The following is a 13,559-nucleotide window of genomic DNA, read 5'->3' as shown; positions in this document are numbered from 1 at the left end:
AGCAACAACAACTTCCTCCACAAAAACACCCCAGCAACTCCTTTTCTATAACTACAGAAAAAATTACTTTTCATCTCTTCTCTTCTGCTCACTCTAAACTTCAACAAGACCAGTGCTCCAAGGGTGGCTGGCTTATTCTAGATTTTTATAAATGTAATAAATAGTTCAGGTTATCTTCAGATACAAGGCCTGTATTTTTTATTTAGAATTGTTAAAATTAATCAAGCACTGCAATAACTGTATCTGCTAAAATAGATGAAAATACAATAAAATCAAATAATAGAAAAAGTGCACTGGCTTTTCTTTTTTCTTTGTTTTTGTTTTGTTTTAGTAGGTACTGACATCTCTTACCATAGGCATTTACCAACCAGCAAATGGGAGAGGCCTTGCTTGACAAAAGAGAGAGGTTTCATTCCATATGGAGCTTATGGATTTACAGATCTTACACAGAGAGGTACCAAGGCCATCCCCTGCCACAGTGTTGGCAAGGATTCCAGGAAAACAGCAGTTTTCCATGAGTCACTAGAAGCATTTCAAACATACTGACATGCTAGATTAACTTTCAAAATGAAGAAGTGGTGTTACAGAATACTGCCCTTGTCTTCAAACATCCTGTGGGCTCTGACAAAATGTCTCATCTACAGATTAGGAAAGCCAACAAGAATCTCTCATTGCTAGATACCATTCCTAATTACACAATTATGGACTGGAACAAAAAGCTCTAAAATGAAAGACAAGAAACAGCAGTAGCATAAACAAGACATGAGCCTCTTCTCCCTGTTTGGAAGACAAAAGCATACAGAATGTCTGCCCAGCATGTTTTAAGAAATACTAGGGCATGACCGATTTTCTACACGTACACCATAAATCTGACCTATTTAAGTCATACTAGATTTACTGTACACATGCAGAGCATAATAAGAAATCCCACTTTTTTCATGAAGTAACTAACTCCTTACATGTGTGATTTATGACTTGTCTTCACAAATACAGAGTGACATTCTGACCAGTCTGCCAGGCTTCTGGAATTCCCACACATTCAAGGTTTTAATGTCCCAACTTTTGTCCCAAAAGTTAAAAAACCCCAACCAAAACCAAGACCAACAACAAAAAAATAAACCTCCCCAGCCAGTCAGAAAAAGAGACTAATACAGAGCCAAATGAACACGCTTCTCAAACTTCTTGGAATTGCAGTGCTTTTTATGCATCTGTCTTTATGCAAATCTGATTGCCCTAATTGTATTTCTTAGAAATAAATCATGCTGTCTTATGTTTACTCTCCTTTTTATAATTCACATAACTAACTTAATGAATATTATTCTCTGTGTGTGACCCCCCTAAAACTTTCTCATTATTTCTTCAGGGACTGCAATGCATGGCTGGAAGACACTGACCCAGAGCAAAGGCTAAAAAGCCAGCAGTTAAGCAACACTCTTGGGTCAGGAGACAAGATTCCATGCTTCTTTTTGCTGCCAGTTTTACAGGAATAGAACAGAGAGAGAGATCTATCTTCTGGTGACTCCAAGTATTGCACAAGCATGTATCAGCAGCTAGCTGTGACAATCCTGTACATAAATGAAACATTCAAGTTTAACAACTCTGTTTATTTACTTGGATTCCAAGTTGCTGTCACATGTTTTGCCAAAAAAGTAACAATACCACAATATCAGGGACAGTTGCCACTTACAGTACAATCCATTGATTTTACTGGGAATTATAACATAAGAAAATCTCCTTTAATAGTCAGTCCAACAGCATCACAGGCTACTTTAAAAGCAACCACGTTTTACTGTAGCTACACGGTACTCTCAAACTTCTCACACAAACTGCCAAAGACAGCTTCATGAAAACAAAGTCATAATGTGTAATTTCACTGATAGAAAGAGGTAATGTTTTAAGAAAAGAGCAGCATTCACTCTGTGAAGAAAATTCAGAAGTTATAAAAAGGGGCCAAATCCCCAACTTGATTTGAATCTTTAAATCCTTGGTTCATAAAAAAAAGCTTAATTCAGCTCCTGCTGTTGTTTTACATTCTATTGCCTTTACTCAAGAAAAGACAAATTTTCATCTCAGAAATGGAGCACAAATAGTTCTTGGAAAAAATTCTAGCCTTAACCATTCTTATTTAGGTTTCCACACTTACCACTGCTCCACCACTTCTTGCCATTGATCACGTAGCTGTCCCCATCTCGCTCAATGGTGCATTGCATATTGGTGGCATCACTGGAAGCCACATCGGGTTCTGTGTTAAAAGGAAAAAACAAACCACTAGATTAAATATAAAGCTAATACAATGTCCACAAATATAGGGCTCTAGATATACTCTATTAAAAGTACACTGCTTTGCTACCAGTAGAAAGACACTTTGAAGACCCTTGCTGGCTGTTGTTTTCCAACAATCTGTTATTTATAGCCAGTTTAAATATATTTGTTCTTTGGCTTGGACCACCCTTTGCAATCATCATTCTTCCTTTCCTTCTCTTTTAAAATCATTTATCCTTCCATTGTACTTACAGGTAACAGTTAGTTATATACCTCCTCAGCCTGTTTTCTCCTCCTGAGTTCTTCCCAAGCAAAAATAGAAACTGAAAATAATTTTGTGGAAGGTTAAGCTCTAATGTAAAGCTGTTTGGTACTAAAAACTAAAATTTTATTTCTTTATTTGTATAGTAAATAAGTAAATTGTATTTACTTATTTATTTGTATAGTACAAAAATTAAACTAAAAATATATAGAAAGCAAATACTAATTATTGTAACCATGAAAATTGGCAACTACCAGGAAAAGCAGCAAGGCTGCTCCAGTTTGCATTCACACCTCAGAGATGATTTTATATTCAAGCACTTTCACTGATACTGAATTAGCACAGAAATGTCCACTGTAACACACAACTTGCAGTTTTCTACTTTTCCCTGCATACACCACATGAAGTTTCAACCAATTGGCTCTAACTTTCTTCTGGAGAAAAACTTACCTGTCATGCAGAAGCAAGAACTAATTTTCCCTTCAAGGAGAGGCTCCAGCCACTCTTTCTTTTGCTCTTCAGTGCCATACATGTGGAGGACCTCCATGTTTCCTGTGTCTGTAAGAAAATCAGCTGTCATGCTTACTGCTCGAGACACACAGCCTGTAAAGTGTAAGACACCCAACTTTTTAATGCTCCAGTGCCATAGTTTTGGGACTAAACCAGGGTTGCTAACCTGGTGCATGGCAGTTGAAAACCTCAGGAGCAATAAGGCATCTCCCTGTCTCCTCAGCTATTAGGGCATAGTCAAGCTGGCTGAGACCACTGACATCTGGGAGGAAAAGGTTCCACAGACCTTCTGCTTTGGCCAATTCCTATCACAAGAATCAACAGAAAAAACATCAGCAATAAGTAATAAAAAAAAAATTAAATTCTGTTTTGCAACACGCTCCTGCCTACCTTACTGTCCAATACATATGATGCTTTTTTCAATAGCTATTCTGAAATTGTAGGTTCAGCCTTTGATTTAAAGTTCAGATATACCCCTCTCAGACCTCATTTTGTGTTTCTTCTCTCTCATTTGTTTTCTCACTTTTTCCATACTTCTCTCTTCCTTTCTTTTCACTGCTCCTCACAATTGTTTCTTTCATGTTCCTCACATTGTTTCTTTCACGTAAAGTAACTTCTCCAACAGGATACACCAATCACTCTTATCCTCTGTGTCTGTGCTCTTTTACTGCTAGAGTGCTAGAAATATTTGTTATCCCATACCTTTAGCCTCTCCAGCAGTGGTGGTTTCTTCCATTTGTCCTCAGCATGTCTATGTTCAGTATAATATTTTATTATTTCCTTAGAGAAACAAAAGGTGCTGTTTAAATTAAGAACATATGTAACACATAAATAATAATACATCTCTTCCAGATCTATGACCCAAGGAACCAAGTAAAAAATATTGAACACAAATTTACATTATATAGTTGGCTTCATTATAAAAATAAATATATAATTGACAGTTTAACTGCAAGTTGAAGTTCTATTCATTTTGCAAGACTTTAAATATCAGATTACTCCAGTATATGAACTACTATTTGGGATGGTTTAAAGTATGTGATGCTTGCCTAGGAGATCAGTATTTTCGGGAGATAAAAGTACCTATTGCCAACAGTATACACAAGAGGCACAAACTCAAAAGTAAAACAACAAATAAAAGCCTGATGTACCGACAGTTAAGAATAAGATAACCCAGCTAATCTTTCAGATAACCCAGCTAATCTTTTGTGAACTGTGAGAAAAAAAAAAACCAAACAACAAAAAAAGCATTTTCTCTTCCTATCAAAATAATTCCTTAACAGATAACATAAGCAGTCATTCCAAACACCAGTCCTTAGTTTTAAGTGAACCTTTACATTCAGTAATCTTAGTATTTTCATAAACATGATTTAGTGAGACACAGAACTTCAAACCTGGCCCAGACCTAGTTATAAAATGAATAAAAGTAGTGCCCCATTATGAAAATGACACAATAAAGACAAGCGGCCAAGTAGAATTTACAAGTCCTGATTCACAATCCCTGTAACCAGAAATAACATCCAAGCACAACACAACTCATCTGAAAAACTTGCATGGCTATTTGTGGTTTGTTTGTTTTTTAAAGCAAATACTTCAATTATTGCAAGGCTTTCTTGGAGAATATGAAACAACAATCCCAACTTAGTCACAGACATACTTTTAAAGAAACTTTGCATATCAAGAGTTACTACTCTTGACCCCTCCTTGTGATAGGTAGATGTAATCATTAAACTTTTAAATTAAGATGTTTTCTGCATTTCTGCCTGACATGGAAAAAAAATCAGAAAGTCAAAACAACAAATACTGCATCAAAAGCCATCTGTACTTCCATGAGGCTGAAGGCTGAACCAACTTTCTAAGTGGAAATTCCTAACCTTCCTAGGATATGAAGTAAACTACTTCATCTAATTTTCCCTTCCACTAACTATGGACTTCATGTATATCTCAAACATTCATTGGTATTAGATATATTCAGGAATGATACATTATGTGATCCCATTTTTGTCACAGCCTAAAAAGCAAGAAACAGAAAAATTCAGCTTAATATAGTTAAAATCATCAGTTTCTATTTTTAAATAGGTGTCTTTCAGTTCAGTATCTAAGAGTTCCAGGTTGTTCTTAGTCTAACAAGTATTTTGGTAACTTTCTTTAAAAAGCAACACTTTCTAAAAATAGAGGGTTTTACACTTCAAAAGTTTAAAAAATAACTCTTTCATTAACAATGCATACAACATTTTAATCCTGAAAAGAAATAATGCAGTCTTATAATGATTTCTGCTAATATTTTGTAATGCCACAATCATTACTGCATGAAAAACAGGCTGTTTTGGAAGAAAAACAAACAGGAAGACATGACTTCTATATGTATTTTTACATTTTTATATAGTCTAGTCAGAAAATGTTCCTTTATAAACAGGTTAATGAAAAGCTTTTACCTTCTCAGCTGGATAAATGTGTTGCTTCATGAACTGCTTAACCTTCAGCAAAATTTCTTGGCCTTTCCTACTTTGATGGAAGAGCTCTCCAGAAATGCTGTGCTGTGTGCTGCTGAAGGATGACCTACAGAAGAACATTCAATGCAGTAACAAGACCAGATTTTCCCTCAATATAAGCTGCCTTAGGCATTTAAATAAATGAAGATATTGGAAAAGCTTTGCCTTGCCTTTGACCAGTAGTCTAGACCACTCTTACCTTTTTGAGAGCTCTAATCCTCTTTCTGCCAAAGGCTCCACAAGCTTTGCAAATTCATGACTGTTCTCTGCAGAAGCATTTCCAATAAGATACCTGGCATATACACCCTAAAACAAAAACAAAGCCATAAAAGGTATAATTATGCACTTCAAATTGTCTTTTTAACACACTGGTGATTTCTTCAGATATAAAAGTAAGCACATGGTCTTAAAAGGAAAAAACTCACTGGGATATGCTAATATTGATTTTGGTACATATCTGATATAATGGAGATGCTTGCTGCACAAGAGTTAAAACCATATCCCAACTAAAGCAAACGAAAGGCAAATCACAAAAAAGTAGTAGTGGAAAAGTAAAAAATAAAAAAAAAAAGATAACTGTCTGCATGTGATATGGAAAATGAGCTCAGCCTGTCCCTCAAACCAACTGACAACAGCATAGATATATGATTATTACCCATGACTAAATGAACTACCCACAAACACACAAAGGTATGTGGCATTTCAGCAAATGTGAGGGTATTACCTGGGCTATCCCTGCCATTTTAAAACAGGACAAAGCAAGAAAAAAGTTCAAGTTGGGTAAAGTAGTGGAAATACGTCGGCAGCGGCAGTAAATGGAAACCAGTTCTTCACAGGAAGGAGTTTCTACAAAAAAAAAAAATTGTTTAGAATGCTCAACATTTTCCATAATTTCTTCCCACCTTATTCTTCAAATATTTGAGCATTTTTGAACTTTATGAGGTATTTATTTTACATAGTAAACACCACAATTTATCATTTGTCATGACGTAACTGTGATATGGAGTGACCAAAGGAAGTACGAATTGCCAGAATTTCAGATCACCATAACATTTCCTGCTGCCCTTTGTCTCCACTCCAGTCAGGCAAATAATTTGACCTGGGGGAAAAAAGGCTTTAAAAAAAAATTATATATTTACATTTCCATATCCTTTTTCTCCCATTATCTCTTAGAAAGGATCAAAATAAGGTTTTACAGTAGCATGTTGTTGCTAAGACAAAGCTTGATAGAATTATCTAAAGTCTCACAATCAGCATGTTTGCTACAACAAAAAAAAAAAAAAAGGAAAAGTTCTTTACAAATGCAAAACTACATGCTTGTGAATTTACCACTTAATTCCTACAACATTTCAAATAGAAATCAAACCTAGGATTTGTTTCAAAAAAAAGATTAGTTTCATACCTATGGTGCCTTTGAAACCCAAGACAGTGCCTTGACCGAAGTCCTTAATAGATGTAGGCAAAAAGTAGAATTGAATGGCATATGCTAAATCTGCTAAAGGATGACCAGTAGTTGAAAGCTCCCAGTCCAGCACTGCCAAAACACGAGCCTTAAATAAAAATAAAAACCTCAAGTGAGTGCTAGAAGACATGTTCTCTCTATGCACAAATGCACAACCCACTCAATATCCAAGTGTTTTATTTGGCTACTTTATGTTTAAAATTAAAACACACACTAGCTGTCAACAGCAAAAAGAATTCCTTTTGGCACTATGTAGGATCTGCAGAAAATTAACACTCACATAGGGACAGAAAGCCAGGCATTTTTCCAAAGAAAATCTAATTTAAATCTACATTTTTGAGTACTGTCCTTCCTGTCAGAAACTTCCAGACTCTTCTAGTATAAAAGATGATTGAATTAAAATATCCTAAAGAACATCAGTACTGACAGTTGTCGTGCTTCTTTCCCAGTCCTATTGCACAGTCCTTTGGCACAGAAATTAACAGACAGACCATGCATCAGAAAATCTAATTTATCACAACATTGTCCACAGATTAACACTTACATGGGGAACTGAATTTCTTAAACAGAAAGTCAATTACTATTCAGAGTGAGCCTCTCCTGCAAGCATCCTGGTGTCTTCATCAGGGTGTTCTGAGACTCCCTGCAGTGTCATTCTGATAAATTCCTAGAATCCAGATGTCCTGTCAACCTGAATGACCCCTCCAGCCTACTCATGATCCATGGCTACTTGAAATACATGGAAAAGTCCTTCCTACATACTCAGTCCTGCACATTCAGGAACAGTTTCCACAGATGCCTTAAAATAACCTATGTACAACTTGGTCAATTCCTTCAGTTCCATCAGGAACAGCTGCAATAGTCCCCAAGACAGTCAAATTCCCTGTTCAGGGAATCAATCAGCACATTTAAGCCTAGAAATCATGTCTTTCAACTAATCTATGCACAAAATCTCTAGGAATCTTTGGGATCTGTTGCTCTGTCATGAAGCAGGCATTGCAGCCATGGTCACAAGTTCCAGGCATGTCTTCTGGTCACAACTCAACAGGTAGCACAGAAAAAAAGTAGTGAAAACACAACTGTGTTGATATAGGTAGCAGAAATTTATTTCCCTAAACTAGAAACAAACAAACAAAAATCTCTTTTTTTCCCCTAAAGATGAATGGGGAACTTTCAGGGTCTCTGTGATCTACATGTGCTCCATAACTAAACAGCTTTGGCAGATTTTCCTTTGCTTCCATTAGTCTCATGTATCATACATTCAGCTCCTGCTCCAAAAGCCCTTGTTGTTAACTGAAGCCATAAAACAGACAACAGTGGGCTTCAGATCAGATGCTTATGTAGTTCAATGATGTGAGTCCTCAGCTGCACTGAATCCAATAGGATCTATGCATATAAAATTATTTCTTCCCGAACTTTGAAGCAGGGGCTAAAACTAATTAATAAATAGAGTATCCCTCAAAGACAGGTTGGATGGGCAACCTGGTCTAGTAAAAAGTGTCCCTGCCCATGGCCAAGGAGTTGGAAATAAATGATCTTTAATGTCTCTTCCATTCCAAACCATTCCATGATTCTGTGGTTCCACTGATTCTATCTCGCTCCAGAAATCCAGGACTGTATTAGGTACCTGAACACCTCACACAGAGTACAGAGAAGAGTTCAGTTTTCTACTGTTTCTTTCAAAGATGTTTCATGCACTAAAATAATCCACATATAAGTGTCCCATTACATGATAGGAGTACAAACCAATGGAAGGCCAAAATCTACTAAACGTACAAATACATTTCAAGTACCTCTGTTGGATGGAAAATGATGTTATCTATTCTGAAGTCCCCATGAATCAGGCTTTCTTCATTATCATCAGGTGGCAAGTTGTTTGCTAACCACTCAGCCAGCTTGTTCATGGCAGGAATATCTGTATGAGCAGCTGCGTCATACTGTTTTTTCCAAGTTGATACCTTAAAAATACAAACACGCCAACAGATTTTTCAGTTGATTCACAAGCTTTTCAGGAGTACAAAACTTTGAAGCACATGCTTCTGGGCTTTGGTTATCACCACATTGCATGAAAATGCAGTAAAACCCAGTACCTCTGCACTTGCAAATGTGAACTGAGATTTCAACAGATGAAATGAAAACTACATCTATTTTAATCCTATTTACACAGCCTAAATCTAATGTTATTCCAAAAGCAAATGCATATCATTCCCTAAGTACAGCATTACAGGATCAGTCTGAATGTAGTAATATCTTCAGATTGTGCACAATTCATTGAACTAAGTGAAGGTTTAATAGCTTCATAGCTATAGCTTAATAAAATATGATCATTTATAATTACCAATTTAGCTTGCAAATCAAATAAACATTCAAAGACCAGACAAAACAAGAGAATGTTAAGAGCTGTACCTGTCTTTTGCAGTATCCTGGTCCTCTACCATATCCTTGGAGGCCCAATGACTGTAAATCAAAGGAGTGTAGCAGGGCCAGAGTTTCTATCATTGCAAGATACAGAGCAGAACGCTCTGCTGGGCCCACCTCAGGCAGAGAGACGTCTCGGAAAATGCGACCCTAGAAATACCATAAATCAGGTATTTGGTGGGACATACACATCAGATGAAAAGAAGTATAGCTATACATTCCACATCCAAAACCAAATGTAGTGCACCAACACTCCCTTTGCAATCAAAAATTCCTTCCTTATTTATTTTATTCCTCAGCCAGGGCCAATGAAGTTAACCCAGGCCATAGTATATATATTTCATCTCCAGAGGAAATTCTGAATTGAAGCACTCAATCCAGGTATCCTCAAGCTTGAAAGCACCAGAAAAACAATGTTACTATATTGTTCAAAAGCTAAATTGCAGAAAAAATACCAATGAAGACCCCTGGGGAAATGGTAATGGGTGGGTTGTGGGTACAAAAACTCCAACAGTCCAAAGAAATTCACTTGTTTTTCTCCTTAAAAGCAATTGGATACATTTAGAAGATGGGCTTGCTGGTCCATTTTCACAATTGTTAAAAACAGAGTAGTGCTGACCATCATAGAATGGACAGATCGTACTTTTTCTTACTTAGAAATATAACAAGGTTTATTTTTAAGGAATCACTTTGTTGTAATAAAAACCAGAAAATTTCTCCATCTTTGATGTATGAAATTGGTTTCAAATTTTTCACAGCACTTACATTCTATTACCCTTGATTTACAGCTTTTGTAGGAAAGTTAACCTGGTTCACCTAATCTACAGAAACTGACCCACAAACTTACATTTCTAATTTCCCAGTGAAACTAATGACAGAACAGGATGCAATGAAAAAGAAAAGGCCTGAATTCAACTCCTCCTCCCGGAGGATAAAAAAAAAAAGAAAAAGACACAATACAGCAGACTCGTGCTCAAAATCACCAAAATCTAATAAAGAGTGTTTTAATTTAGCTACAGCACCCCCAGATGGAGATATGCTGTGTTCTTTTTGAAAGTAGTGTTTGAACTGGAATTCTGCTTTGTTTTCAAGAATAGGTGATTGTATGTCAGCTCCTATCTTCAATACTAAAAAGCCTCCAAGATATCCAAAGATTCCTTTTACAGACTGATTTTTTCCCTCTAACTTCTGTATGTTTTTCAGAGAAGCAATATTGCCTCATTTCAAGATATCTTTCCAAGGGCTCAAACAAGAACAAGGGGTTAAATATTGTGCTAAAAAAATTCAACAAAGTGTGAAATAAGCTCTAGAGAAGCTGAAATCTATGAGAATCACTGATAGCTAGCACTTCTTCAAAACATCAGGAGATTATTTACTCTCGTATCACAAAATTGTGCAGAGCAAGGCTCTAACACAAAGGCTTTAGACAATTTAAAAGCAGTTTGCAGTAGGGAGAAGGAAAGAATCTCTCACAAAGGAGGACCAACCTGCACATGCTGCATTACATAAAACTCTGTTCCAATGATAGAAACGTCACTGCAATACAAAAGGGGCTCAGGCACTGGAAACCCAGCTGAAAATAAGGCTTTCTGCACACGATATTCTCTATGGACCTGAAGAAGACACAGAAACTTAGGTTCAATTATACCTCCAAAACATAAATGAGCACAAGAGTGAATCCTCTTGAATGTTTAATTATATGCAGAATGTGAACATGGGAAGTAATCCAGCAACTCACTGCATTTCTGGACACATTCATCAGCGTGCTGGACTATCATGTATAGACCCTGGTCACCTGCAAAACAAAGTGTTTGGAGCTTAGTGAAGAATGTTACTTACCTTGTGTGCTCCAGGTAAAAGGGGACCATGGGGCTTCTTCCTGAGCACAAAAGCCTTCCCACCCTTCTGAAGGTAAAAGGTTGGGTTTGACTGGCCTGAGCTGCAGAGAGAAAGATTATAATTATTCAAAAATTCAAGTACTTATAAATCTGTAAACTTCTAACAGAAATGATACTTGCAAAATGCATTGTGACTTGATCTGAACAAAATGGCAGGATGGAGGAAAGCATCTTCTCCAGAGCTGTTTTGTGTTGTGGGTTTTTTCAAATCTGGACTGGAACAGGCTGCCCAGAGAAGCTGAGGATGTCCCATCTCCGAAAGTGTTCAAGCCCAGGCTGGATGGGGCTCTGAACAACCTGGTCTAGAGAAAGGTTACCCTGCCCATGACAAGGGGATTGGAACTAAATGATTCTTAAGGTCCCTTCCAGCCCAAACCACTTTGTGATTCTGCTCTATGATTAAATTACTGATGATTGTAGTACCAAGCCCCACTGTTTGCCAGCCTGATTATCACACACAAAGATTATGCTTAAGGTACAGCCTATAGGAACTGTAAAATTTTAAAGAATGTATGTTGAAGTCACAAAGAAAATTAGCCATTGCAATCACGTGTAAAAGAGAAGGACAAGCAGTTAAACACTTCATAACAGCTTGTCTACCATATTCCAATCAAACCCAATGGTGCTTATTTTCCTCAAAGCTCTGTGTTAATCTGTATGCTTTTCTCTCCTTATTCTGGTTCATTTTTAAGATGTATTCTGATCTAATCCAATAAGTGATTAGACAACTATTGGAAAATAAAAATCAAATTAACTTTTGCCGTCATTCCTCCCATTACATTTCCTTTCTCCCCTAATCAGTTAGGGCTTAGTTTGTAAAAGTTTGAAAAGTTTAACTGACAAATACTCTGCTTGGAGCAAAATTAATTTAGGCCAGCTGAAGCCTTGAACTGTAATTACAAAACAAAGAAGTAAAAGCATAAATACTAATAAAATTTTAGCAGACTTTACTATTAGCTACTCTCCTAAGGCCCCTCCTAAAATCTTCTCAGCTGAGGTACATAGGAAGATTAGGACAGATTGAATGAATTAATGTTTTCTATTTACATCAGAAGACAATGAAAAATTGTTCCCTGTTCCTTAGCAATAGCTGCAGATAAGTTAGTCAAGGTCATGCTTACAAAGGAATTCATGCTTATTTTTGGAATAACGTTACTTCTAATATTTCCCGACATGAAGTCGTGCAGCGACACCACTGATTTGCTGAATGCAAACGAAATCAGGGCTCTATGGACTGGAGAGGCTTTGGAGCCCGGGTGTGGCATCTCCCTGGCACACCGCATAATGCTCCAGTAATGGGAATCTCGGCACATCCTTGCCCTGTTCTCGTGCATTTGCTTACCTGGTGACAGCCTAACGCTTTTACCATTGATTTCCTAAGCCGCGTGTGTGCTTATGAACATTACTATTTGCTGTGCAATTAAAGATGGAGCAGGTCAATTGCGATTTACGCGTAAGCAAAAACACAATCGCGGGTGTACTCTGAGGACAGCGGGCAGTCCACCCAACACACAGCCCGCCCACAGACTGAGCGTGACAAAGGTCACTTTGGCCGCCACCGCCAACTTTGTCTTCTCCAGGAGCTCAAGGGGTGAGCTGGGACACGTCTTCAACTGGACTAAGTCGGAATGCACATAAAAAAATCCATGGATGGCTGCTGCCCGCCGTCCCGACGGCAAAGAGCTCCACCTCTGACCACTCTCCCTGGCAGGCGGCGGGCGGCTGCTCTGCTCGGCGCCCCGGGCGCTCCGGGGCAGGGGAGCGGGGCCTGCCACCCGTGTCCGTGCCCTGTCACTGGTGTCACCTGTGTCACCTGTGTCACCTGTACTGCCTGACCAGTGCCACCTGTGTCACCTGTACTGCCTGACCAGTGTCACCAGTGTCACCTGTGCTGCCTGACCAGCGCCACCAGTGTCACCTGTGCTGTCTGACCAGTGCCACCAGTGCCACCTGTGCTGCCTGACCAGTGCCACCTGTGTTACCTGTACTGCCTGACGGCCAGCGCGCCCGCGGGCAGCCGCGGGCAGCCGGGCAAGCGGCCGCTCAGGTACCGCTCCAGGCTGCCCTGGTCGAAGCGGTGCTGCCGCCGCACCTCGCTCGTGCCCGGCTCCGCCGCCATGCTCGCAGGCCGCCCCGGCCGGGTCACCCGGAGGCGCCTGGGCCCGCCGCAAAGCGCTCCGCAGCCCCCCGGCCGCCGGGCCCGGCGGCTCCTCCCGGGACGCGACGTTTCCCGGGAGGCGGGCACCGCCCCTCAG

General features: G+C 38.8%; 1 protein-coding gene across 1 annotated transcript in view; it reads right to left on the bottom strand.

Moving 5' to 3' along the window:
* ACAD11 (acyl-CoA dehydrogenase family member 11) overlaps positions 1 to 13,489 on the bottom strand; it is a 28,362-nt gene extending 14,873 nt beyond the window's left edge. The window contains exons 1-13 of the mRNA XM_021531239.2: positions 13,287 to 13,489; positions 11,246 to 11,345; positions 10,894 to 11,019; positions 9,395 to 9,556; positions 8,782 to 8,946; positions 6,929 to 7,076; positions 6,251 to 6,372; positions 5,726 to 5,832; positions 5,470 to 5,593; positions 3,737 to 3,814; positions 3,201 to 3,339; positions 2,975 to 3,082; positions 2,144 to 2,242 (exon numbers count right to left, since the gene is read on the bottom strand). Of these exons, the coding sequence (XP_021386914.2) occupies positions 2,144 to 2,242; positions 2,975 to 3,082; positions 3,201 to 3,339; positions 3,737 to 3,814; positions 5,470 to 5,593; positions 5,726 to 5,832; positions 6,251 to 6,372; positions 6,929 to 7,076; positions 8,782 to 8,946; positions 9,395 to 9,556; positions 10,894 to 11,019; positions 11,246 to 11,345; positions 13,287 to 13,423 (1,615 nt within the window). The 5' untranslated portion in view covers positions 13,424 to 13,489. The remainder of the gene's footprint in view (positions 1 to 2,143; positions 2,243 to 2,974; positions 3,083 to 3,200; positions 3,340 to 3,736; positions 3,815 to 5,469; positions 5,594 to 5,725; positions 5,833 to 6,250; positions 6,373 to 6,928; positions 7,077 to 8,781; positions 8,947 to 9,394; positions 9,557 to 10,893; positions 11,020 to 11,245; positions 11,346 to 13,286) is intronic.
* Between the last annotated feature and the right edge of the window lie 70 nt (positions 13,490 to 13,559).

This window comes from Lonchura striata, chromosome 1, assembly GCF_046129695.1.
Source record: "Lonchura striata isolate bLonStr1 chromosome 1, bLonStr1.mat, whole genome shotgun sequence".
Taxonomy (NCBI): Eukaryota; Metazoa; Chordata; class Aves; order Passeriformes; family Estrildidae; genus Lonchura; species Lonchura striata.
The sequence above is the reverse complement of the archived record's forward strand: the minus strand, read 5'-3'. Positions and strand labels throughout refer to the sequence as shown.